This window comes from Chiloscyllium plagiosum, unplaced genomic scaffold, assembly GCF_037043375.1.
Source record: "Chiloscyllium plagiosum isolate Xiang-an unplaced genomic scaffold, Cpla_swu_hap1 HiC_scaffold_11, whole genome shotgun sequence".
Taxonomy (NCBI): Eukaryota; Metazoa; Chordata; class Chondrichthyes; order Orectolobiformes; family Hemiscylliidae; genus Chiloscyllium; species Chiloscyllium plagiosum.
This window is the reverse complement of record NW_028270149.1, coordinates 58,604,241-58,629,281: the sequence shown is the minus strand read 5'-3', so window position 1 is coordinate 58,629,281 and position 25,041 is coordinate 58,604,241. Positions and strand designations below refer to the sequence as shown.

At 39.5% G+C, this 25,041-nt stretch overlaps 1 protein-coding gene across 10 annotated transcripts in view; it reads right to left on the bottom strand.

The window, feature by feature from the left end:
• Window positions 1–25,041, bottom strand: part of phka1a (phosphorylase kinase, alpha 1a (muscle)) — a 140,087-nt gene that overhangs the window by 102,653 nt on the left and 12,393 nt on the right. For 9 of the 10 annotated variants that reach the window (XM_043704548.2, XM_043704547.2, XM_043704549.2 and 6 more), the window contains 7 exons: window positions 18,678–18,760; window positions 16,973–17,053; window positions 15,666–15,764; window positions 12,580–12,726; window positions 8,025–8,078; window positions 5,260–5,382; window positions 3,362–3,457 (listed from right to left, as the gene is read on the bottom strand). In XM_043704548.2, the coding sequence (XP_043560483.2) occupies window positions 3,362–3,457; window positions 5,260–5,382; window positions 8,025–8,078; window positions 12,580–12,726; window positions 15,666–15,764; window positions 16,973–17,053; window positions 18,678–18,760 (683 nt within the window). Of the gene's footprint in view, window positions 1–3,361; window positions 3,458–5,259; window positions 5,383–8,024; window positions 8,079–12,579; window positions 12,727–15,665; window positions 15,765–16,972; window positions 17,054–18,677; window positions 18,761–25,041 lie in introns of those variants that run through there. The other variant, XM_043704557.2, reaches the window with a different exon arrangement.

Genomic DNA, 25,041 nt, shown 5'->3' with positions numbered 1-25,041 from the left:
ACATGTATGCTAATTTCTTGCATTTCATGCACAAGAACATCTAGATCCTTCTGTGCATGCACTTCTCGGAGCCTCTCTCCATTTAGATATAGTCTGCCTTTTAATTACCAAAGTGCATTACCTCTACTTTCCCACATACCAAGTTTTTGCCCACTCACTCATCCAGTCTATATTCTCTTATAGACTCCTTATGTCCTAGTGACAACACGCCCTCCCATATATTTTTCTATCAGCAGCAAATCTGAATACATTACACTCCGGTCTCTCCTCCAAGTCATAACCCTTTTATGTTGCACCTGATTGAATGTCTTCTGGAAATCCAAATACACTACATCAACTATCTCATCATTACTAACCATGTTTGTTCCAACTTCAGAGAACTGTAGATAGTTTGTCAAACAATTTCCATTTCATTCTTGATCTCTCTTCAGCTGCCTTTATATTTTGCTCAGCTGATTACAGATTTTTAGCCATCATCTGTTATTCATGGTATGAAACAAATTTTGCATGCCAGCATCAGTAATCTCACTGGATTTTGAGTGTCTTAGTCATGAATTTCGGGAATCCAATGAAATCATCTACTGGTACCCTTCGACCAATTGTTCCACTATCAGTTGTGGTAATGCATTACGTGATCTGTTGCTGATTGACTGGCTGTTTGACTTAAATTAGCTTACTTCCTTCCATTTCAGGATTGAGGTCAAGTCATGTATTCGTACTCAAGAGCGAGAATTTCTGATTGTGGAATGTATATAGTTTGTTTGTATGTTCAGTTTGTTTAATGCTCCTAGTGTTCCATTTGCTTGTGTAATAAGGGACTCTTGTCTTTAACAAAATGCAGGTTATTGCATGTCAGCAACTAGATACAAGTTACATTGATATTATAGACATTATTACAGAGACAATATGGAGGACCTGGATAGGAGGTCGTATTCCTTTGAAATCCTAAGCTGCTTTTCCCACCAAATCTGCTTGATATCATATTAGGTGGTACTTTAAGACATTCCTCAGGATTAGACCTTTCAGACCCTTCAAGCCATTAGACAACAGCAAGCATCCAGTGACCTGACCTTTACTGTCACATTGTTAGGAAAATCATTAGAACCCTTTAATTGGTCAACTTGCTTTCAAAGTCCAAGGAATTATAAATACTTCACTTCCTCCAAAATAAAAACCCATTCAAAGGCTTTACTGCTACTACTTTGTTTAATACCCAACTGCTCCACCCATGCTCATGAGTGCTCATGTTCTCAATTATCTATGAGTGTTGTTGCATTTGCACCTGCATGGCAGCACTAAGCAAATGGCATTTGATTGGTAGATCAAATAAAACAGACAGTAAAACATAGCAAATAAAATACAAAAACAAGAAATCTTACAGTGAGAAATTACAAAACGAAAGAGTGCACATGTATTACCAAGTATAGGCGGCTTCTGACCAAAACAGTTACAATGGTGGATGAAGTACAGTATTAAAAGTTAGAGTAATAAAGCAATAAAGAAATCGTAGTTCCCTTTAGAAAATTGTATTCGACACACAATATGTAATATAACTCCGGATTTTGCTGCCTTAATGAAATCTGCCCACAGGGATCTTGCAATCATGAGGTATGGATTTCCCCTGGCCTGATGTAAATTTGAATACGTCGGTCAGTAGAAGGAATTTCCAGGCACCTGACAATAGTGATGCCAACAAGCAAACAATTCAGACTGAAGTATTCTCATGAATAGAAATCCAAAAATAATCCTTTGTCATAATTTAACAGGCAGCTAAATGGAGTTTGGAACATGCATGTTAAAATCTGATATGAAGGTATTCAAAACGAGCTTTAATCAAAGAAATCAAGTCCTCGCTTTGTACCTCAGACTCCAAGGCGCAGACACCTGTAGAAGCTTTTGGAATAGGATGCATTAAAACTCATGTTGTTACAAGTACTGTGCACATGAACAAAACTAAATTGTATTTTTTTGTAAATAGCATGAAACAAAAAAAATTTTTTTTGAAGAGAAGAACTGCTTAGCTTTTTTTATTATGACAAAGGGGAGGCAGATAATATACGTAGATTAGAGTCTAGATTAGAGTGGTGCTGGAAAAGGGTCTTGATGAAGGGCTTTTGCCCGAAACGTCGATTTTCCTGCTCCTCGGATGCTGCCTGACCAGCTGTGCTTTTCCAGCACCACTCTAATCTAGACTCTGATTTCCAGATAATAGATAATACATGTAGTTCTGGGATAACATGCATTTCAGCAGCGTGATTTGGCTATAACATTGCTGAAGAATTAGGGAATGATATTTTCGAGAACACTTACCTCTGTTTGCAATAGGGCCATTCCAGCAGGGAACGATTTGCGCATTTTGTTCTGCACATGCGCAATGTTGGTGCTGGTCTTAGTGGGGTTCTGCATGTGCGCGATGTCAGTGCCAGTCTTCACGCTGTTCTGCAAATGCCTTGATGTCAGCTCCCAACAGAGCAGCTTTCTGAGAGAGGTACTGTACAGTATGATTGCAAGCTGTGCTATATGTACACTTAGTATGAGATTTTTGGGTGATTTTTGAGCGATCATGCCTGATATATCTTGCTGGTCTGCCCATAATGCTACTTTTCCTAAAGACCCCATTATTTATATTAAGCGATTTTCTATTAAGCAAGGTTTCACTGGAATGCAACTACGGCATTATAGAGAACTACCTGCATACTGATGTTACAACTAGATGGTTAATTGAGAGTCACAGGATTTTTACTTCGACCATTAATAGTATGCTAAAAGGATGTAGATCACAGATTGGCCAAGACTCTAAATAACAGTATTCTATTCAGCCAGAGAGCCAGAATAAAATGTCTTTCAGATGTTTATCTGAAAAATAGTTTGTTGGACTTTTCCTGCAATATGAATTCAATATTTCAGAGATACAAAATTGAGGTGGTACAAAACTGCCACTAATAGCGGGATTTAATGACAATATGGGACAGAAAGAAAAAGTTAGTTATATGTTATCAATAGATAAGTTGATAGGAAGCCTGTCTTAATTATAATACTCAAAACAAATGTTTAACATACTGCATTATACATTAGATTGGTATTTCTGTACATCATTTCCCATTCTAAGTGACTGTGTTTTCAATTAAGATACCAGGCAAGGACTTGGCGTCCATTCACAAGGAGAATATACATATGAAGCCTACTCTAGCAACGGTGTGTCAGCAGGTAGATAATTAGAGATAAAGATGCTTTCAATTTGGCAAGCAAGATGTTCTCTGTCACCATGATTGATAGGGTTTAATCTGAAAACGTCCATCTAACCAGAGGAATATTAGAACACTGGATAACCTGAATTCATTATGAAGTATTTCAAAATTACCTTATCAGGTGGAACACTATAAAGCTCAGGTAGTAAACGTATTCCACCCTCCACCTTAACAAGAATTCCATCCAGAGCTTCTCTGTATTCTTCCACCTTTTTTGAGAAAAATACAAAGAACAATATAACTCTCAAGTCATAAATGTTCATGATAGTGGATTGAGATAAATGCTGGCTCTACCCATTAAAATATGTTCCTTATCCAGCTGACATTTCTTCCTTCATTATGGCCCATTGTTCTTGATCAATGTCTACATAGTTCGTTCTTGACAACCACTTTTTGATAATGTTAAGATTTCACTATCATGCTGACATTTGCTCTGATCATCAAATATAGATTAGTTTAGCAGAAAACATAGATAAAAATTCATTTAGCAAGCCAGTTTTCATATTGCTTGTATGTTCTCACAAAAGGGCACTATAATGGTGAATCCGTGTTGTACCCTCAGTGAAGTCCAATATTCTTCTGATAGCAAAAGAGAAAATGCTGGAAAATCTCAGCAGGTCTGGCAGCATCTGTAAGGAGAGAAAAGAGCTGACGTTTCGAGTCTAACTGTCCCTTTGTCAAAGCTGTAATTTGCTTTTATCCTTCTGATAGTGTGGTTCCAATAATGTAAACAGTACTCTAACTGAGGTCTTCATACACTTTTACGTGGTATCATCATTTGCTTTTGATGTTTAGATTCTACTGTTCTCATCAAATCTAGAATTTAATTCATTTTAGTTTTCAATATCATTTGTAGGTACTATTTTTGATGTTTGCAAACCTATTTTTCCAAATCCTCTGCTCTTCCACAGTAATAGATATAACTTCATTCATGAATCATTTTTACATTCTTTCATCTTCCTTTTCAATGTTCGGTAAACCTGCAATTCCCCTTTATCCAACCAACCTAACTGCACTTACATCTCCCTCCAAAGCTTGCTCCACCCCACCAACATATTTCACAGTTTCACCTTTAATTAATACTATACTAACCACTTCATGAAAAAAAGAGCACTGAGCATAACTATGCTATATTGTTTGTTGACTTTAATCCAAACAAAGTTAATGGTAGCCCAATATTTTCATGAATTAAACAAACAATACTGAAAAGTTACAGATAAGCTAAACATGCAATGCAAGTACAAGCAGCTAATTTTGGTCAGCTTTTTGTGAAAATTTATAGTAATCATTTCAACTGAAGCTTTATGATAATACTTTATCAATGTGGCTTTACGTTTTCTAATCTATTGAAGACAAATCAAATATCAACTGTTATAGGCAAGCCGTCAACATTAACAGTAATGGCATATTGCTGAAATGGGTCACTTCATAAAGGTTTATAAAATGAAGTAAACAAACAAAGAAATTGCATCTATATAGCACCATGCATAACCCCAGTCAATCAAATACTTCTGAAATATGATCACTGATGCAATGTCATGAAATACAGAAGCCAATTTGCAACAGCAAACATCAACAAGAAAATCTCTCTTGGGGATGTTTGAGAGACAAGTTATAGCTGGGATGCTAGGTTACTATTCAAATAGGATACTTGATATCCACCTGTGAGGGTGGTGGGACCTTAACTATTTGCATGTGAACACTTTCAATCGTACAACAAAACCTCAATTCAGCATTGAATGGCTGTCAAGATTCTGTACTCAAATTTCTGCAGTGGAGTTTGAAACCCAAAATCACTTGACTCAGAAGTGAAAGTGCTACTACTAAATTAAGGGAGACACCTGCAAGGTAACAAGATGCCCAAAATATAAAATACATCTCCTGCATCACAACCTGACAAATCAGATTTTAGTGGATATAAACATAAGCACAGTTTATTAGCTGCCCCAATTTGTCGAAAAGTAACTCATATTTTGATATTCACCTTAATTTATACCACATTTTTCCTTACCTGCTGTGAGTTATTATTGAACAAGCCATCAAGTATCAAATATGTCCAAAACAAAGGCCATTCACATTCTAGATTCTCAAAAAACTTCAGTTCTTCGGGTTCATAATAAAGCCTGGTAGGGTCCTAAAACAAATTAATGCCAATGTAAGCTAAGGTTACAGAAACAAACTACTTCACTAAGAATGATGTGACTCATTTTTTCCCACAGCACCCACACAATAACCCCTGCAATGCATCAGATTGCTAAGTGGAAGGTCACAGTGACTCCAACAAAAATCCTCCTTTTGGTTGAACTATCAAGGGAGATTACGAGTTCGGAGTTACTCTTTCCCTCTTTTGATAGGGGGAACAATTTAATCTTGGCATATTTCCTAATATTCTTAATGACGTCAATGGGTTTGGATTACATAATTGATCCAGCTGGGAAAAAATTCATGATATGCACAAAATTCTTCTTTTTCTTGTTGAATGTACCAATCTATTAATATCAAAATTATTCTGTTACCAAAGATCAATTTCAGGTTTTAGAATATAAACTGCCCAAGTAAACTTGGCATGTTATAATTACATTGCCTACCATTACAGTGGTGCACTCATGCCTCAATTTTGCAAATGACACCATCTCAGCTAATACAGCAGAGAAATACATGCTCCAATCATTATATATTTTATAATTTAACCATAAGGTTTTTAAAAATTATTTGTGGGATGTGGGCATTGCTGTCTGAGCTAGCGCTTATTGCCCATCCCTCACTGCCCTTGAGAAGGAAGCATTGAGCTGCCTTCGTGAACCTCTGCCGTTTATATGCTGTAGGTGCCCCACAATGCCATTGCTCAGGTAGTTCCAGCCTTTTGACCCGATGAAACTGAAGGAATGATGAGACATGTCTAAGACTGGACTTTGAGTGGCTTAAAGGAGAATTTGCACATGGTTGTTTCCCATGTATCTACCATCTAAAATGTAAAGGACAGCAATCATAGGTTTGGAAGACACTGTCTGCGGAACCTTGGTAATTTTTTGCAGTGCGTCTTGTGGATCGTACACACTGCTGCTACTGAGTGTCAGTGGAGGAGGGATTGAATATCTATGGATGAGGTATCAATCAAGCCAGCTGCAGTGTGTTGGATTGTGTAAAGCTTGCGTGTTGGAGATGGGTGCATTAGAATCTGTATTAGTGTAATGTAGATGGTGGACAAACTTAGTTTCTGGTACCCTTAGAATGCTTATAGTGAGGAATTCAGCACTGGCAATGCTATTGAACATGGAGGGGTGATGGCTCAAAGTCATCGTCTGCCACTTTTGTGACACAAATGTCATTTGCCAGTTTTCAGACCAAAGTACTGGGAGAAAGTAAGGACTGCAGACACTGGAGATCAGAGTCAAAAAGTGTGGTGTTAGAAAAGCACAGCCGGTCAGGCAGCATCCAAGAAGCAGGACAGTTGACATTGATGCTCTCCTGCTCCTAGGATGCTGTCTGACCAGCTGTGCTTTTCCAGCACCACACTTTTTAACTGAGATTAAAAAGTGTTGTTCAGGCCTTACTGATTTGGAGTTGGACTGCTTCAGTATCTGGAAAGTCATGAATTGTGTCGCTTTGTGCAATCATCAGTGGACACCCCCACTCACTGGGTGATGGAGAGAAGGTCATTGATGAATCACACGAAGATAGCTGGGCTAGGACACTACCCTGAGGAACACCTACAGAGATGTCCTGGAGCTCAAATGTCTAACTTGCAACAACCACAACCATGCTTAGTATGACTTGAACTAGTGGAGAGTTTTCCCAGATTTCAATTGACTATAGTTTTACTAGGCCTCCTCCACACTGTCAAAATGTGGTCTTGACTGACTGCACTTGACATCAATCTCATCTTACATCTGCAGGCCAGGTCTTGTGACCATGTTTGAACCAAGGCTGTAACAAGGTCAGGAGCTGACTGGCCCTGCTGGAACCTAAAGTCAGCATCAACAGGAAGTTACTGGTAAGCAAATGCTGTGGAACAGCTCTGTTGTCAGTCTTATTGACCAACTGAGAGTAGGTTGATGGTTTGGTAATTGACTGGAGTAGATTGGTCCTTCTTTTTGTGCACAGGACATATCTGGGCAATTTTCTATATTGTTGTGTGGGTGTCAGTGTAGTAAGATAATAAAAACAAGGAAAAATGTACAACTGTAAAATGGCAAGTGAATAAGAGTGACTGAATAACCGAATTATTCTACATCTTCTATGACATTACATGCATATTTTATATATATGTAATGTCAAATATTTTCATTAAGGTAAAAAAAACTTAAATTTAAAAATAAAATTTAAGTGAATTAAGTAATGAAACATTTGTGTATGCCTTAGTCTTCTGTTCTTTGTAAAATTGATATAAAGAAGGTAACCAAGGCATTCAACTTCCTCATTTAGAGTCAGAGAGAATTCTGTAATGTGGCTTACTCTGCTTGTAGACATCACTGTTGTTGGTACCTGAAGATCCCATTGATTTGATGTTAAATATACATGAACTTACATAAACTAAAGGACATAAATTTATTTCATTTGATCAGAAGAGGAAAATTGACATCACAGAGACCGCTGAATGTTTGTGTATAGCTTTCTTTGAGGTCAGTGGCGAGTGTAACTTCCCTGTTGGTAACAAAATTCTGACCAATATATTCACATTTTAATATGTATGAACATGAATCACTGTGCAGATAACTTGGTGTGAATAAGAAAGAAATAAATAGCGTTAGAATAATTCAAAGAAAAGCACTATACCTCTTTTGGAGTTCTGTAGCCATCTCTAAGAAACCGGCAACAACCATAACGACCCTGATGCAATACACAAGGGTACAAAAACGGTTAGATGCAAGAAACTAATGCTGACAATCAAACTGTCCCTGCCGTCAACTGCATCGCTCAACCTCCCTTTGAATATCATAATTTTCATAACTATTTTCATTTCTTATTTAATGCAATTGCTTTTCTGTAAATTTCAGTATCAACAGTATTCCAGTAATTGGTTCATAATTTTGAACTGCCCCCATAACCTAAAGTTAACAACATCAATGAGTACATATTACATCAAGACCAGCAGTTTATCAATCCATTCCCACTCTATATAGAAATGGTTCATCTTAATATGGATAGCAAGAGCAACAATACAAGATAGAAAGCTGGAGTGAGAAAGAGAATAAACATGAGATTCAGCAGCCAGAGAAAAAAAGTTCAGAGCCAAAGCAGAAGTCAGAACTTCAAAGTAAAGAAAAAAATTCAAGATGTGACACCACAGGATTGTAGGTGGACTTGTGGTTTTATTTTTGTCCCTACGCCAGGGAGGCATGTCAAACTCAGATCAAGGTCTAACTTACAATACTTGTTAAATTAATAAACCTGATAGACTAGTTAACCTGCACAAAATAATCAGCTAAACAATAAATGTTACCTAATTAAATAAGTAGTACAGTTAAATAGAGACAAAGCAGTTTACCTCAATCCTGCTTAATATGCATTTAATTCTGTGTGAGGATACAGAGGTTCTTCTCATATCCTGATAAACCACAGCTACTGTTAATTCCCTGGTATCATATACAATTCACAAAGGAAGTTGGGAAAGCAGTTCTTACAGTTTCCTATAATGTGTTAATCAGCAGTCTGTAAAACAGTACATTCACCCTCTGAATTAATGGTAAACTTGAGCAAATCTGAAATGTAGTTTGAAAGAGGTTTTGCAGTGTGAAATGTTTTTGTAATTTGAGGTTTGCAAGCCGTTGTTGAAACTGGGGCTTATGGCATTAATCATTGCTATGTCCAGAATAGTTCAGCCATGGAGAACCTTCAGCAGTTAATTGGAATACTGTGCTTTCCCAAAATACTCAGATTTATAGAAACCAAATGCACTGTAACTTGGTCACAATTGTCTGCTGAAACAACTGTATAGAGGCCAATAACCTGTCACCAAGTCACCTTTAATTTACTTGTGCACAATACACTGGCTGTAACCAGCCTGATCAGAGTCAGTCCCCTGAACTGAGAAGATTGTAAATCCTCTGGTTATATTGGTCAGCCAGGGCTTTCCTGACTGGGGTTGTTAACCTAGGCCAATGAAGGATCTTGTGGTCAACAAGATCCAGCTGGTTCCAATCATTACATCACTCCCCTGACCCAAGTCCACAGGTGTAGGTTTGTTCTTGCTCTTGGCGCTTTTCTTGAAACATTTTCACCTCAGGTCCAGTTCCTCTAACTCGGTCAGCGTGTACTAGATCATAGCCTGTCTCATGCATCCAGAAGGTCGTGGGAGAGTTCCCTCCTCTTTCTCTGGCAGCAATGATATCAAGGCTGCATCCATCTTGGTCTCTGAAGTTTCCTTGACACTAGACAGAGGGGGAAAATCTACGGTTTATGCCAGGCCTTCTGGCTGCTCTGAGGGGCCGGTTATGTTTTGCTCCTGCCCCGTTTGCGAGCTAATGGCCTTCAGGTGATCAGACATTTGTTCAGGACTGCCTCACCTACCCAAACTTTAAGTCATGGGACCTGACCTCATGTCAACTTCATCTCGTACGCACACAAGGCCATTTCCATGGCTTCAGCACCAAACTTGGTCCCTTGAATTAAATTGCCTCTCTCACTTAGGAGAGGCATGTAGCCGGCATTGACATTCCCCACTGCCATTTCACTCTTCTATACCTGCCCCTCCCCCCCACCCCACCTCAATCCCCAGGTCTGGGAAGATTAGGTTTAAAAACTACTGCAGAGTCTACACCCATCAGCAACTCGGTTGCAGCTATCCCTGTTGTTGCATGAAGGGTGATCCTATAACTGAACAGGAACCAGGGACAGTTTGATATCAATTGACACTGTACGCTGCTTTTCTAAGCCTTCAACATTTGGAGCACTCTTTCTGCTAGACCACTGGTCGAATGGATGGTGTGGCGCTGTCCTAATGCTCAGAAAATCAGTTGACTTCAGAAATATTCAAATCCCTGCTGGTAAATGACATCCCATTGTCTGCAACCAATACTTCTGGGAGACCATGTATCGCGAACAATGCTCGCAGTTTTTCAATCATCCCTGGGTTTGCTGAACGAACTTTATACATATCCAACCATTTTAACAGGCTTCCACAATGACCAGGAACATTGAGCATATGAAAGGACTGGCATAGTCGAACTGCAACAGAGTGCAGGGTTTACCCAAGCACTCCCATATCTGGGGGCACTGCAGGTGGCAACTTTTGTCTCCCCACAGAAATATGCCGTGCTCTATGGTGATCTTGTCTCACCAGGTCCAGGAAGGTTTCAGTCTTGGCTTCTGCTTCTGCTTCTGCTTCTGCTTCCCCCAGTACTACCAGCTGTTTTAGTTTTACTAGGGCAGGATCTTTTTGTGTCCAGAATTGGATGTTGTCAACGGTGATTGGAAGGGTATCCAGGAAGTTTAAAACCAAAACGGACTTTTCCAGGGGACGAACCACCGGGTGGAGATTCTACAAGTTGGGGGCATCTCAAGGCGTCTGCTTTAGCCACTTGGCTTCCTGGACGGTGTTCTAACTTGTACTTGTATGCGCTGAGAACAAGGGGCCAACACGGAACTATACCAGAAGCTTTGGGCAGCACTGCCTGGTCTTCCTTCAGTAGCCCTAGCAGCGGAGTTATCTGTTACTATGACAAATTCCAATCCATAAACGTATTGGCAGGACTTCCTCACACCAATGACGACCTTCTCTATCGGGGTATATTTGCATTTGGCATCAGCCAAAGTCCAGGAAGCATACACTATCGGGTGTTTCTCTCTGTTGGGCCACTGGTGAGCCACACTACCCAGATACCATATGGGGAGGCATCACATGTCAGCACGACCATTCATTTTGAACTATAGTGGGCCAACACCTTAGATGACGATAGCTATGTTTTCACTTCCCTAAAGGCTATTTTTTGGCTATGCGACCACTTCCAAGGCTGACGCTTTTTGCAATAGCAGATGTAAGGGTGCAAAGATGGAGACCAGGTTACATATGAACTTTCCATAATATTCCTTAACCAACTCTTGGAAGATTCGAGTGTCTGGTTCCTCTGGGAAAGTTAATCCACTTATAACCAAAAATGCCACAGGTTTGCAAACAGTCAGAAGGATTACTCATTGCTTTTCATCTGCTGCAATGTCATTTACATGGAAAAAAATCACATTCTCTCCACACACTGGGCCCAGTCTTCGATAGCAAGATCAAAAATGTGAAGCTCCCCAAATAAAGGTCTGATGCCAGAAATGCTTACCCCAACTCCAAGATGCCTGGTGCAAGCAAATGTTCTTCAGGTGTCTACTGTTTTCTCCTGTCACCACTAAAATAACTGCACAGAGGCCAGTATCCTGTTACCGAGTCATTCCTTTATTTACCTGTACCCAGTACACTGGTTGTGATCAGCCAGCGTGGAGTCAGTTGCCTGAACTGAGGAGGTTTTTTTTTAATTCAACTTTATACAAATTGACAAACATGCGACACACTAACAGTTAACAGTCAGTCAAAAAAAGAGAAACGGGGCCCTGAAAACAAACACCTTAAATCCCCCTATAATCAACAGGATAAGCAATACACAGAATCAACAAAGTAAACCACATCACAATCCTCCAAATAAAACTCCTGGTTTTATCAGTTAGCCATGGCTTTCCTGATTGACCCAGGTTAACAATACCTTTCAAGGATCTCGTATTCAACAAGATCCAGTTGGTTCGAATCATTACACCTGCTTTGTGAATAATTTATGTCATTCTATTTAGCCATGGTAAGGCTTTACTTTGCAGTCTTGCAATTGTCATCTCTTTACTTGATTGGGTTTACATTTCCTCATCACTACAATGCCCCCACCTGGTTCTTCCACTTTCCAATCCTAATGTCAGAACTACTCCTAGAAAGCAGAGTAAATGTGAAGATCTTAATTGCATAATTTTGGCTCCAAAAATAAATTATCCCATTGAGTGCAACTGTAGCCTGAGTATAAAAATGCCGATGAATTCAAGGTTGTTTCACTTATCAGAATCTCTCAGAATCAATCTCTATTCTAGAATGCTTTAGCCAATTTGGGTCAAGATGGTGAGAGTACATTTACCTAGGAAACTCCCTGGTCAACATTACTAACACTAATACTTCAATGAGAGTGCAAGAGAAAATATTACATCAAGTTGAAATGTACCTCAATCACTTGTTACATTGATACTAACTTTCATGAATACAGAAGAATGGCCAAGTAGATTGTCATCAGAAAGATGCATGCTTTGAATTGTATCTCAGCATTAAGTTTGTCTTAACTCAAGGGAAAAGCAAGTTGGGAAAAAGATTTACCTGTAGTTTTGTAATGATCTCTTGTTTAGTTAACTCTACCAAATCAATATTCTCTACTGCAAAAGCTGGGTAGGAGATGACTGAGAGAAGACCAGCATCTATCTCTTTGGATGTTGATGCCCTAGGTAACATTGAATGTAGAATAGACTGAAATAAAATGCACATATATTTTCATCAGCAAAACCAATACAATTATTTTATGCATAGAAATGCATAACAACCATATCATTGCTCAATGTGATCCCAGGTACACAATATGCAATTAACACCTGGGTCCTACCACACTTTAAATCAAACAGCTATACACTTATAGCGATGAATAACACTTTCATAGTGGAAGTAATATGACTCATAACTGAGTCAAGGAAAATATTAAAAATCTTACTGGCATTGACATAAAGATCTGAAGCTAATAATGTAGCTTTATATACTTTGGCTCAGTGATAGCACTTCCACCTCAATGTAAGAATGTTGTTGCCTCAAGTCTCACTTAGAGCAATCTTAGATGAAACCTCATTGCTGTATTGAGGGAGGCCTACAGTGTTGAAGTTCTATCTTTCAAACAATATTTAAACTAACAATCCCTCTGACCACCAGATGAAGGTAAAAGGACTAATGCTATTTGAAGATGAGCAGTGGAGTTCTACCTAAGATTCCAGCCAAAGCTTACCCTTAAACAACATCAACAAAAGGATTATCTGGTTGGTTTTAAGTGATATCTTTAGGGCCTTGATATGTGCAATTAGCATTATAATGGCTTTTAATTGGTTGCAGGATATCCTGAAGTTAGCAATTATGCAGCATAATTGCTTGCTCTTTCTTTATTTTCTTTACTCTCATTTTATCAAAGTTAACTCAAAAGTACATTATTTATGATCCAAATCTTTCATTTTGTTTTCACTTTGTTGGATTCCTGATTCCCATAACTATTTGTTAAATGTGTGCATTCTTCATTTATTCTTTCTCCTTAACCACTCTTGTCTAATCATGAATATTTGTGGAAAGAATTTTTTCTCCCTTTTTGCAATGAATCATTATTTCTTATTGAAGCAGTCATTATGTAGAATAATTCTTCTCTTTGCACAGCCTGCAATAACTAACACCTGAACATCTAATCCTTTACTCTAGTCGTATGCGTTTGGTTGATTTTATGACATGGTTGCAATATTCAAGGTAAACTAAAATCACTTCAAAAGAGACTCCTATGATGCAGTGGTAACATCCCTTCCTCTGTACAAGGAGGCCCAGGTTTATATCCCATCTGTTCCAGAGGTGTGTAATTACATTGCAGAGCAGGTTAATTTGAAAACATCGATAGGGTAAGTAAATTCTCCCTGGGTTGGGGGAATCCAGAACTAGAGGGCATAGGTTCAGGGTAAGAGGGGAAAAATTAAAAGGGACCTAATGGGCAACTTTTTCACGCAGAGGGTGGTGCGTGTATGGAATGAGCTGTCAAAGGAAGCAGTGGAGGCTGGTACAATTACAACATTTAAAAGCCATCTGGATGGGTATCTGAATAGGAAGGGTTTAAAGGGATATGGGCCAAGTTCTGGCAAATGGAACTAGATTAGGTTAGGATATCTGGTCAGCATGGATAACTTTGACCAAAGAGTCCGTTTCCATGTTGTACATCTCTATGACTCTAAAAGCATTACCCTCTGACTTATGTTGTCTACATGGACTTACAAAAGGCACTTTGTGAAGTGCTAAACAATAGGCTTGTGAGCAAAGTTAGAATTATTGAAATGAATTGTACAGTATAGGATAAAAAAACTGGCTGAGGTACAAGAAACAGTTTGTTATGGAGTCTGCTATGCTCTGGAATCTGCATGGTCCTCAAACATAACTACCATTCAATTTTTAAAACTGATTATCTGGCCATCAGAAAATGCACGCCAATGGTCATATTAGCTAGCAATGCATGTTACCTACATGCTAAATATATAGAAGTTATATACAGAGGAACCTCAATAATCTGAATATTAATTATCCAAATTTCGGATTATCCAAAGGAGTTCTCAAGGTCCCAATAGAAACATTACATCAAAGAGATGTTTCCAACACTGATCGCGTCTTTTGTTTACAATGATTAAAAATGAATTCGGCTTACTGAAATGCTGCCGAGAACAGTCCTGGACATTGACGGGAGCCCAGGCACTGCCTCCAAATGACTAACCGCCCGCCCTCTCTCCCTCCTCTTTCCCTGGAGTTCTGCACAGAGGTGTACCCTAAACCCCCCTTCCCCAGATAATTTCTCCAACATTGTCCTGTACCGAAACGTTCCGGTAAAAGGTTGTGTGTGTGTGTGCGCGCACGCGCGGGGCAGCTGGGTCGGACGGCGGAGGGGGGATTGGACAGGGTTATTGGGTGAACAGCGGCGGATTGGGGGCTCACATTGGTGTGCTGCTGCCAAGTCTCCTGAATGCGGAGAAGAATTAGCAAGTACTCACTGTGTCAATCCCATTGAACTGATTGTGGGGGCGGGGGGGCTTCAGCAATGTTGCAGGTCCTTTACACAGGTGTGTCTGCCTGCTCAGAAATAAACCCTGAGAGAGAGAGAGGGAGCAAGGCAGGCAGAGCGAGGAAAAAGGAAACTTCAGGAAACTCTGAGCCCCAGAGGAGAGGCATTGAGTTAATTAACCAAATAATCAATTATCCGAAAGAAATACTGCCCGCCCATCTCGTTCGGATAATCGATGTTCCTCTGTATATGTAAGCACAGCAAAGTTGTTTATAAAATATTTGATAGTTAATAATATTTTGTATTAATTGTATATTCTAATATAAAATTTTTCCCCTAGTATAGCTCACAATGGATCACAAAAGTAGATAATTTTAACAGTTTAGGTTTCTACCTCAATGGTAAAAAACAATTTAAACATTCAGTGTTTAGGCAGATGGCTGTAAATTTAAGCTAATGTATATGCTTCAAGCACTTCAGATATGACATATACAAAACTTGAGATGCAGGGCTAAACCTGCATACATTAATATGACTACAATTCGACTAAGTATATTAAAGTTTTGCCAGAATACATTGCAGTCACAACACAAGTTGAATTTCACCATCTTTGTTTAGATCTTACATCACAGAGCTGTACTTCATCTGCTAGAACGTGGATAACTGATTTGGGGCCTCCATTAGCACCAAAGAGGTTCAATTCATCAAGTGCTTCAAGAGCTGCCTGTGGTAAGAAAAATCAGTTTTTGTTTCAGGCCTTGCTTAAAGTAAGATTTTTGTTTAAATTTGAGAAAGCTGTTGTGTTTTTATGCTTATAGTCTTACTTCAGCTGTAAAGAAGTTTGGAGAGACCACATCTAGAGTACTGTGTGCAGAATAAGTCTATTTAATAAAGGAATGATATACACACCATAGAGGAAGTGCAGCAAAAATTCACCAGACTGATTCCTGGGAATGGCAAGAGCGCCATACTAAGGAGAAATCGAGTCAATTTAGAATAAGAGGGCAAGTCATTGAAATATGGAATTCTAACAGGGCTGGACAAGCTGAATTCAGGGATGACATTTCTCCGTCTGGGAGCAAGGTCACTATCACATGATATCAAAAGAGAAAATGCTGGAAAATCTCAGCATGCTGCCAAATCTCAGCATGCTGCCAGACCTGCTGAGATTTTACAGCATTTTCTCTTTTGGTTTCAGATTCCAGCATCCGCAGTAATTTGCTTTTATCCACTATCACATGATACTGGCTAAGCCATTATGGACAGAGATTAAGGGAAACCTCTTAATCCAGGGTGATGAACCTTTGGAGTTATCTACCACAGAAAGGCTTAGAATACATTTAAAAAGTGGGCAGATTTCCAGACACTATAAAGATGTTGAGGGGTATGAGGAGAGGGTGGAAGTATGATGTTGAGATTAAGGATTAACCATGATGTTAAATGGCAGAGCAGGCTTGATGGAGCAGCTTACTCTTGCTTCTATTTTTAATGCTTCTATCTTTAACTTATTTTACTAGCCACAGTTGATTTACCTTTCCCTTTGAGTTTCTGTGCCTTAGGTGAGATATATAACTGTTACAGAACTCACTGGACTTAAATATTTGCCATAATACTCACTGTAGTTTGTATTTTAGTGCAATACTTGTCCCAAACTCAAGAATAGCAAAGCATTCTATTCCCTTCCATCCCAATTAACAGGCTTTTAAAAACTGGACAGATAGTGTAAACAGATAGTGAGAATGTGTGCACACAAAGAACTTGGCTGTACTATGTGTCACATTGAATCCTTGCAACAAACGAAGGAAGGTGACTTTCATTCCAGAAGCTTGGGTCAGATTCAAGTCCAAGTTCCAAGGCATGTCAACACACTGGAACATCCAGTCACACTACTTTGCCACTTTACTCTCAAGTATTTTTAAATTCAATACTTACTTTGGCTATACCTACAGAACTGGCATTCAGTTCTGGAATTCCTTTATTTGTCTTGTCACCACGTTCCCACATGCCATAATCCTGCCAAATGAAAAAGGAAATGTGAGTAACAAGTTTAATAATCACCAGATGGGCCAAACACTGTAATTCCCTTTGGAGAAAAGGAGAGCCTAAACTGATTATATTTCAATTTTGAGTATGTCATAGCACATTTCCAGCATACAACTAAACTGGGAGGCAATAGAAAAATCCCCACAGATTTAGATGCGGCTCATTTTAAGTGTGTAAAACATTGCAACAATATTGAAGTTTCTCTTCCACTGTTCCCAAAGTAGGGAAAACCCCCTTCTCTCACTTCACTTGGAGGCAAAATATATGCTCGTGGAACTGTGAATGTGAACCCATACATTGCTGCATTGTACAAACTGCAGTGAACAGCACTCATTAGGAACAAAGGGAAATTTGCCCCTGAAAGCCCTCAGAAAATACCTGAGAAAACCCAACCATGAGCATGACCAATGCAAGACAAGTTACTTAGACTTAGATAATTAGACTTGGAGAGGAGCTACACCTCCAATTACAGGTTGCTTCACTCCTATTCTTGCTGCTGATAGGCTTACTATTATGACTGAAGGAGCCACCAGCAGTTAGGAAAGTAAAGTGGGAGATTTGCCAAGGGAATCCTTCTCCAGTAACTGCAGTGTCATAGGCCAGAAGGGCACCACGTTTTGCTGTGATGAGTGTCTGCCAGTGAATTTGAAGGAGATGTTGCAAGATGGATAAGTGGAAGGGTAAAAGAGAGGAAATGTTGGGTGGGGGGTGCACAGGGGAGAGAGGCAACAAAGTTGATGTGGAAGAGGAAGGCTGCAAGAAATGGCTGGGGGAGGGGAAAAAAAAGGGGGTGACAGAAACGGAGTCTGTAAGATGTATGATGAGGTGTAGGAAGGAGTCTGCAGAGAGAAGTTGACAGCTGCCGTTCAGGTTGGGAAGAGACTACGAAGGAGAAAGGACCACTTTAAATCTGTCAGTAAAAGAATATTCAGCTAAAGGTGAGAATCGAAATCTTGAAAAGATTGAGATTTGATTTGCAGCGTAAGACGTTGTAATCGGTTAAATGTTTCATTTGTGCATAAGTATTAGCTGCACTCTCACCAGTTTGCACAAGTAGTTTTTTTAAAATATAGTATCAGTTATTTTGAACTTTTGTTGTTACCTTGCACCTGTTGTCTTGTGCCAGTTTAAATGCTGTGGTGTCGGGAAAATTAATATTTCCTTGCAAGATGAGAAGAAGGTTAATGGAAGGTTGATAACAATTAGAATTGATGAATTCTAATTCCGCTTCAGTGTAAGTCCAAATACCATTTGTCAAGACAAACACAGAAGGTATTATTACTACCATCTTATAAATTAGTTGATCAGAATGAAAAAGGAGCCTTTGAAAACCAAAAAGCATCCTCCAAAATTCGAGAGGTAGCCCTCAAGAAAATCTCAGGAACCCTGGAAAATAAAATTATTTTAATGCCTAGCAGTGACATATATCTTGTGTCAAAATTTTTATAAAAGTAAACATATATTTAAAAAAAGCAGAGAATAGCTACTCAACGTCATCTTTAAATTTGTCCTATAAGATTTAAGATAATTGTGGTTATCTTTTCCCATGACATTGTAAGGTTAAATAAGAAACGCAGAATATCTGGGTACTCACTGCAACTTTATAAGCCACTTCAACATAAAACACAAGATTTTGTATAAAATCCACTTCATCCGGAGTGAAAATTATATGAAGCCCTAGGGAAAAATAAAACACTCACCATTAATTCTTTCAATTCAGACATTAAGTAATCCATTTCTGATACATAAATTAAACTCAGCTGTTTTGCACAGCTTTTGTGATGTAATAGTAGTGTCCCTACCTCTGAGCCTAGAGGTACAGGTTCAAGTTCTACCTGCTCCAAAGATGTATCATCTCTGAACAGATTGAGTAAAAAATTAAACTCAGCTTTTATTATATGTGAAATACACAATTTTACTAGTACTGGAGACCGAACTCTATTTCTTTCAATTACCCTGTAAAACTGTAAATAATGGCATTTAAAAATACATTTACCATGGTACCTTATTCTACATTTATCATCATTGTTGCCAACATATTTACACAACTGCAACAATGCTGCTCCTTTAACAAGGTTATGCTGTCCTTGGTGGGTTTTTTTCCCCTGAGAATATGCTTTCCTTTATTGGTCAGAGTATTGAGTACAGGAGTTGGGAGGTCATGTTGCAGCTGTACAGGACAGTGGTTAGGCCACTGTTGGAATATTGCGTGCAATTCTGGGTCTCCTTCCTATCGGAAAGATGTTGCGAAACTTGAAAGGGTTCAGAAAAGATCTATAAGGATGTTGCCAGGGTTGGAGGATTTGAGCTATATGGAGAGGCTGAACAGGTTGGGGCTGTTTTCCCTGGAGCGTCAGAGGCTGAGGGGTGACCTTATAGAGGTTTACAAAATTATGAGGGGTATGGATAGGATAAATAGGCAAAGTCTTTTCCCTGGGGTCGGGGAGTCCAGAACGAGAGGGCATAGGTTTAGGGTGAGAGAGGAAAGATATAAAAGAGACCTAAGGGGCAACTTTTTCAAGCAGATGGTGGTGTGCGTATGGAATGAGCTGCCAGAGGAAGTGGTGGAGGCTGGTACAATTGCAACATTTAAGAGGCATTTGAATGGGTATATGAAAAGGAAGGGTATTGAGGGATATGACCTGGGTGCTGGCAGGTGGGACAAGATTGGATTGGGATATCTGGTCGGCTTGGACGGGTTGGACCGAAGGGTCTGTTTCCATGCTGTAAATCTCTATGACTCTATGACTCTAAAAGACACAGACGCCAAAAAGTCAAAGTTGAAGGATTTTAGAACCAGTTTGATTATAGCTAACAGATACTGTCTCAGGCAACAAGCTTTCAGGTTTTTGAAAAAAACTTGTACAATGAAAGGGGAGTGGCCAATTCTCTCTCTCTCTGTTTTGGTTTTTTTTTTTACAAGTAGTGTCGTAAAAGCTGCTGAACCCAAAGAAGCAGGTTCAGGCTGATCTTTCTCTCTCTCTCTCTCTCTCTCTCTGACTTCTCTCCTGTAAGATTCTGTTTGATTTTGTTTTTATACCAAGGGATGTTTATGGGAATTGTTGCAATTATTGGAAATAGCATCATTAAATTGGGATAATCTGTTGGGTTTTCGAATAGGTTAAGTTATTCAGTATTCTGTTCTCTTTTGTTTGCGTTTCCTTTGGTAATCTTGCAAATAAATTGTTTCATTTAAAATGGAGTGGTTTGACCAGCTGCATCCTTCCTGGAATATCCACATTACACCTGCTTAAAACAACTAGCAAAGTTAGGGTCTGGGCTACCTTCTTGTATTGTTTTGAAGGGGTCTGGCCTGGTCCATAATACACCTTTTGAAAAAAGTTTCAAGTATATTGAAGTAATTGAATCAGAAATGTTTAAACACCATAAATTAAAATAAAATATAGCCACAGATAGTTGGAATAAGGTTTTCACAAAAAACTGTAGCTCCGGTTGTGGATGAGGTGGTTGGTTAGCTCACTGAGCTGCTGGGTTATAGTGCATGGTGGGCGGCACGATGGCACAGTGGTTAGCACTGCTGCCTCACAGTGCCAGAGACCCGGGTTCAATTCCCGCCTCAGGCGACTGACTGTGTGGAGTTTGCACATTCTCCTCCTGTCTGTGTGGGTTTGCTCCGGGTGCTCCGGTTTCCTCCCACAGTCCAAAAATGTGCAGGTTAGGTGAATTGGCCATGCTAAATTGCCCGTAGTGTTAGGCGAAGGGTAAATGTTCAGCGGGTCGGTGTGGACTTGTTGGGCCGAAGGGCCTGTTTCCACACTGTAAGTAATCTAATCTAATATTTCATTACAATACTGGATATCATCACCAGTGTGAGTTCCGTGAAGCGCTGTTGCTCTGTTACACTTGGTTTTTGTGTGGTCGGGTCTGTTGGGGTGAGCATTACTTCTGGGTCTTTTCTGCAGCAGTTTGTACACTGGGTCTATCTTTGTGAGTTTAGGCTTGAAGGCCTTTTTGGTTGAAAGCCAGGCTTCTAAGAACTCGTTTGCACATCTCTGGTTGACCTATCCGAGGTTAGGAACTTTATCATAGTTTAATTGATGGCCCTCTTGGTCTGTGCATGCAGAGATGAGGGAAGTGGATCATGTCATTTAGTAGTCAGTTGGTGTTTGTGAAGTTGGATGGCTAGTTTTCTACCTCTTCTCCAATGTAGTGCTTGTTGCAGTTGTTGCAAGGGATTTTATATTCCACATTGGTCCTGCATGCTGCAGGTATGGGATCTTATTCCTGGTAAACAGCTGGTGTTGTGTGGCTGTTGGTTGGTGCACCACCATAATACTGAGTTAATTCTGGTATGTTCTTCACGTAGGGTAGGGTGACCAGTGTGTTGGTAGGTACAGTGTCTTCTTGGTGTTGTCTATTGGACAGGCATTGGCAGATGAAGCTGATGGGGTATCCGTTGTTAGCAAAGACTTTGTCTAAGTGTTCCTCTTCTTCTCTGTGCAGTTCTGATATGTTGCAGTGTGTCACGGCTCTTTTAAATAGTGCCTTGACAGCTCAGTTTGTGGACATTGGGGTGATTGCTATTATAATTGAGGATCTGGTCCATGTGGGTGAGCTTCCTGTATACTTTGGTTGCAAATCCTCTGTTGGTCATCTGTTCTATCATGACATCTAAGAATGGAAGTTGCTTGTTGTTCTCTTCCTCCCTGGTAAACTTGATACTGGTAAGTACATGTACACTGTTGATAAAGCAGTATGTTTCTTCCATCTAGTACATTTGATGATGGCAAATGTGTCATCCATGTATCATATACATAGTTTCAGTTGGATCAGGGGAAGGGCTATGTTTTCAAATCTCTGCATGACTGCTTCTGCTATTAATCCTGAGGTGGGAGAACTCATTGGTGTGCTGTTGCCTTGTTGGTATATCTGGCCTTTGAATTCAAAGTGGATGGTAAGGCATAGGTCAAGTAGCTGGAACATGTTGTCTGTGCTAATGGTGTTGCTGGGAGTCATTGTCACAGGATCCTCTAGTAGTGTGGCAATTGTTTCCTTGGCTCATGGTATGTAAATGGAGGTGAATATTTCATCCTCGTCAATTTTAGTACTCATGAGGTTGTCAACGAATTCCTGGGCCAAGTGAATGGAGTGGATTAACCTGCTAATGTGGTGTTTCAGTCTACATTGTAATTCCTTGGATTGTTTGTGCATTGGTGTACCAAGTTGCAAGACTATGAGTCTGAATGGGATGTCTGGTTTGTGTACTTTCGGGGGTTCGTAAAAGGGGTATGGTAGCTTTCTAGTTTCATCCTGTTTTGGTTATCTGTCCTGTTTAAGTTTGTTCAGCATGTATGTAATCCTTATAGCCAATTGCAGTGTTGGGTCTATTTTCATCTATTGTTAAGTTTCAGTATTGTCCAGCAACATCTGTGCTTTCTCAATGTAGTCCTGTCTATTCATTATAACTGTCATTTTTCCGTTGACCACTGGTAATATTATGATGTTTTTGTCTTCCTAGAGTCCTTTCAAGTGCGCTGAGGATGCTCCGCTCGTTTTTCCGGGTTAGTGTGGGGTCTATAGTTTGTCAGATTGCCTGCTGTGTCTCATCTGTAAGCTCTTTGGTCTTCAGTGTTGCTTCTAGGACAGTCAGGAAGTCAGTTCTATCAGTGTCTGTGTGGTTGTAGTTGAGTCTGCGTATTAAGACAACTTTCTCAGTGTCATTAAGTGTTCTATTAGATAGATATCTTATCCATGTATCTGGGTTGTCTTTGTTGGTATCGTGTCTAAGTTTAGCCAGTTTCTCCTGCAGTGTAAGTCTCTTTCTGGTCTTGTGTTGTGATGATGGCTTTCTCCAGAGTAGTAGTCTAATGTACGTTGGTCGAGTTCCAGTACTGTGATTTTTGGCACACAATTTCCCACACGTATTTTTGAAGGCGGCTATGGGCATCATTAAATCATGACCCTTGGCATCCTAGAGAAAGTTACTATCTTAGGACAGGCCGACCAGGGTTGGAAGCCTGGTTTTCAACCAAAAAGGCCACCAGACAGAAGGAGATAGACCAAGTGTACAAGCCGCTGAAGAGAAGGCCCAAAAGTAACGCTCACCCCAACAGACTGGATCACATAATAACCAAGCGAGACAGAACAACAGCACTGCACGGAAGTCATACTGATCAAAACATCAAATCTTCCTGCTCCTCGGATGCTGCCTGACCTGCTGTGCTTTTCCAGCAACATACTCTCAATACTGATATTACCTAGTATGGTAACAAAACGTCTGAATAATAACCCAAGAGCCCAGCAAGCTAACCAACTACCTTATCGTTGGAATAATGCAAAGAGGGCTTCTCCAAGATGGCTAATGCTCGACTACAGGAGTGTGACAGAGATTATTGAAAACACAAGTTATTCAGGCTTCATACTCCATGTTACCAAATTCCCTGTCTCAGAAACAGAAAGGAATTAAAACAAAGATTTCACCAGAGGTTGTGTCACACCTTGAAAGAGTTGACATCTCAACATTATGAGCAGAAGTCAGGTTATGAATGCCATAATGGCTCAGAGGAGCATAAGATATCAAGTGAAAATCTATATCATAAAGAAAGAGCAGGAGACAATGGAAAACTTTCATTTCCTCTTTAAACAAAAAGTAACATGATTTGTGCATTTTTGATAACAATAAAGCCACCAAGATACTCAATTGACAGATCCACATCAGCCACAAAATAACAAGAATGAAGAAATCACACAAATTGTAAAGGTTTTGAAAGTTTACCATATGCATGTTCACAATCTGCCAGCTGTAACAGCAAGTGAAGTAAATCTGATTTGTCGCACAAGAGTTTTCAATAGTATACACTCACATTACAATACTTTTTAATAAGTCACATTTCAGAACAAAAACTAAAAGATGCTAACATTATCAGGACATTTTCCTTTCTATTCCTAGACTTGCAGACTGTACAAAAATGGAAAATCACAATCAATATGGTCAGTTAATACAAAATCAGTGAAACTCAGAAAACAGAACTCTTTATTCATCAGGCATTGTTCTTATGATGGAAAAGTCATAAATGTTAAATAACACGGTCTCTTTTTGCTCTGCCCTGATGCAATGTAAAGAAGTAACACTGTAACACAGAAGGAGATTAAAACTAGATTTATCCAGCATAGTGAGAAATTTAGAAGCACTTCGAGCATACAGGGTTAATAATAACGGACCCAAGATGACCTCAAAGCCCATCAGCAAAAAGTGGTTGAAAATTTACCTGCTGCTCACACGGGTGTTATGGGTGTTTTAGGAGATAGTGGATACAAGAAAATGAAGGACCAGAGATTGGGAACCCAGAGTTCAGAAGGATGGAGAGTCAGAGGTGATGGTGATCAGTTCCTTTAACATGAGTTCAGGAGGAGCACATCTGTTTCTTTCAATTCCAAATCCAGCTAGTTTTTTTTGGTTATAGTTAAGAATAGACAATCTTACCAATGGAAACTCAAACAAGAGTTAGACCCCTTGCATGTACAAGAAAGATAGGGTTCTAACATCAATTTGAGGTCCCCTCAAGAACTAGTCGAGCATGGGTACAGGACATCTCTTGTTTGCCCTTGAATAGTAAGACAGCTAGTTCTCCTCTGTCCAAATATATCGGAATGCTGTCTGAAAATTGAATATTGCAGAACCAATTTCTAGGCTGGTGTGATTGAAAACAACCACACAAGTTAGAAGTTATTCGAAGTTAGTAATTAGGCTGCTCAGCAAAGCAATATCATCCCTTTGATGTAATGAAGCAAATACAGCAGAGAGGAAGGGTGCTGTGTTACTGTTTTGTTGCCAGAAGAACTCATTCAGAATTGAAATAAACAATCGTTCAAGAATGAGGCAAATGTAGGAAATCAGAAATAAGAGTTAGAATTCAATGTTAATCGAAACCAAGTATATGAAGAAAGTAATGAAGCAATATATAAATAATTGATGCTAAACAAGTAGTTGCATAAAC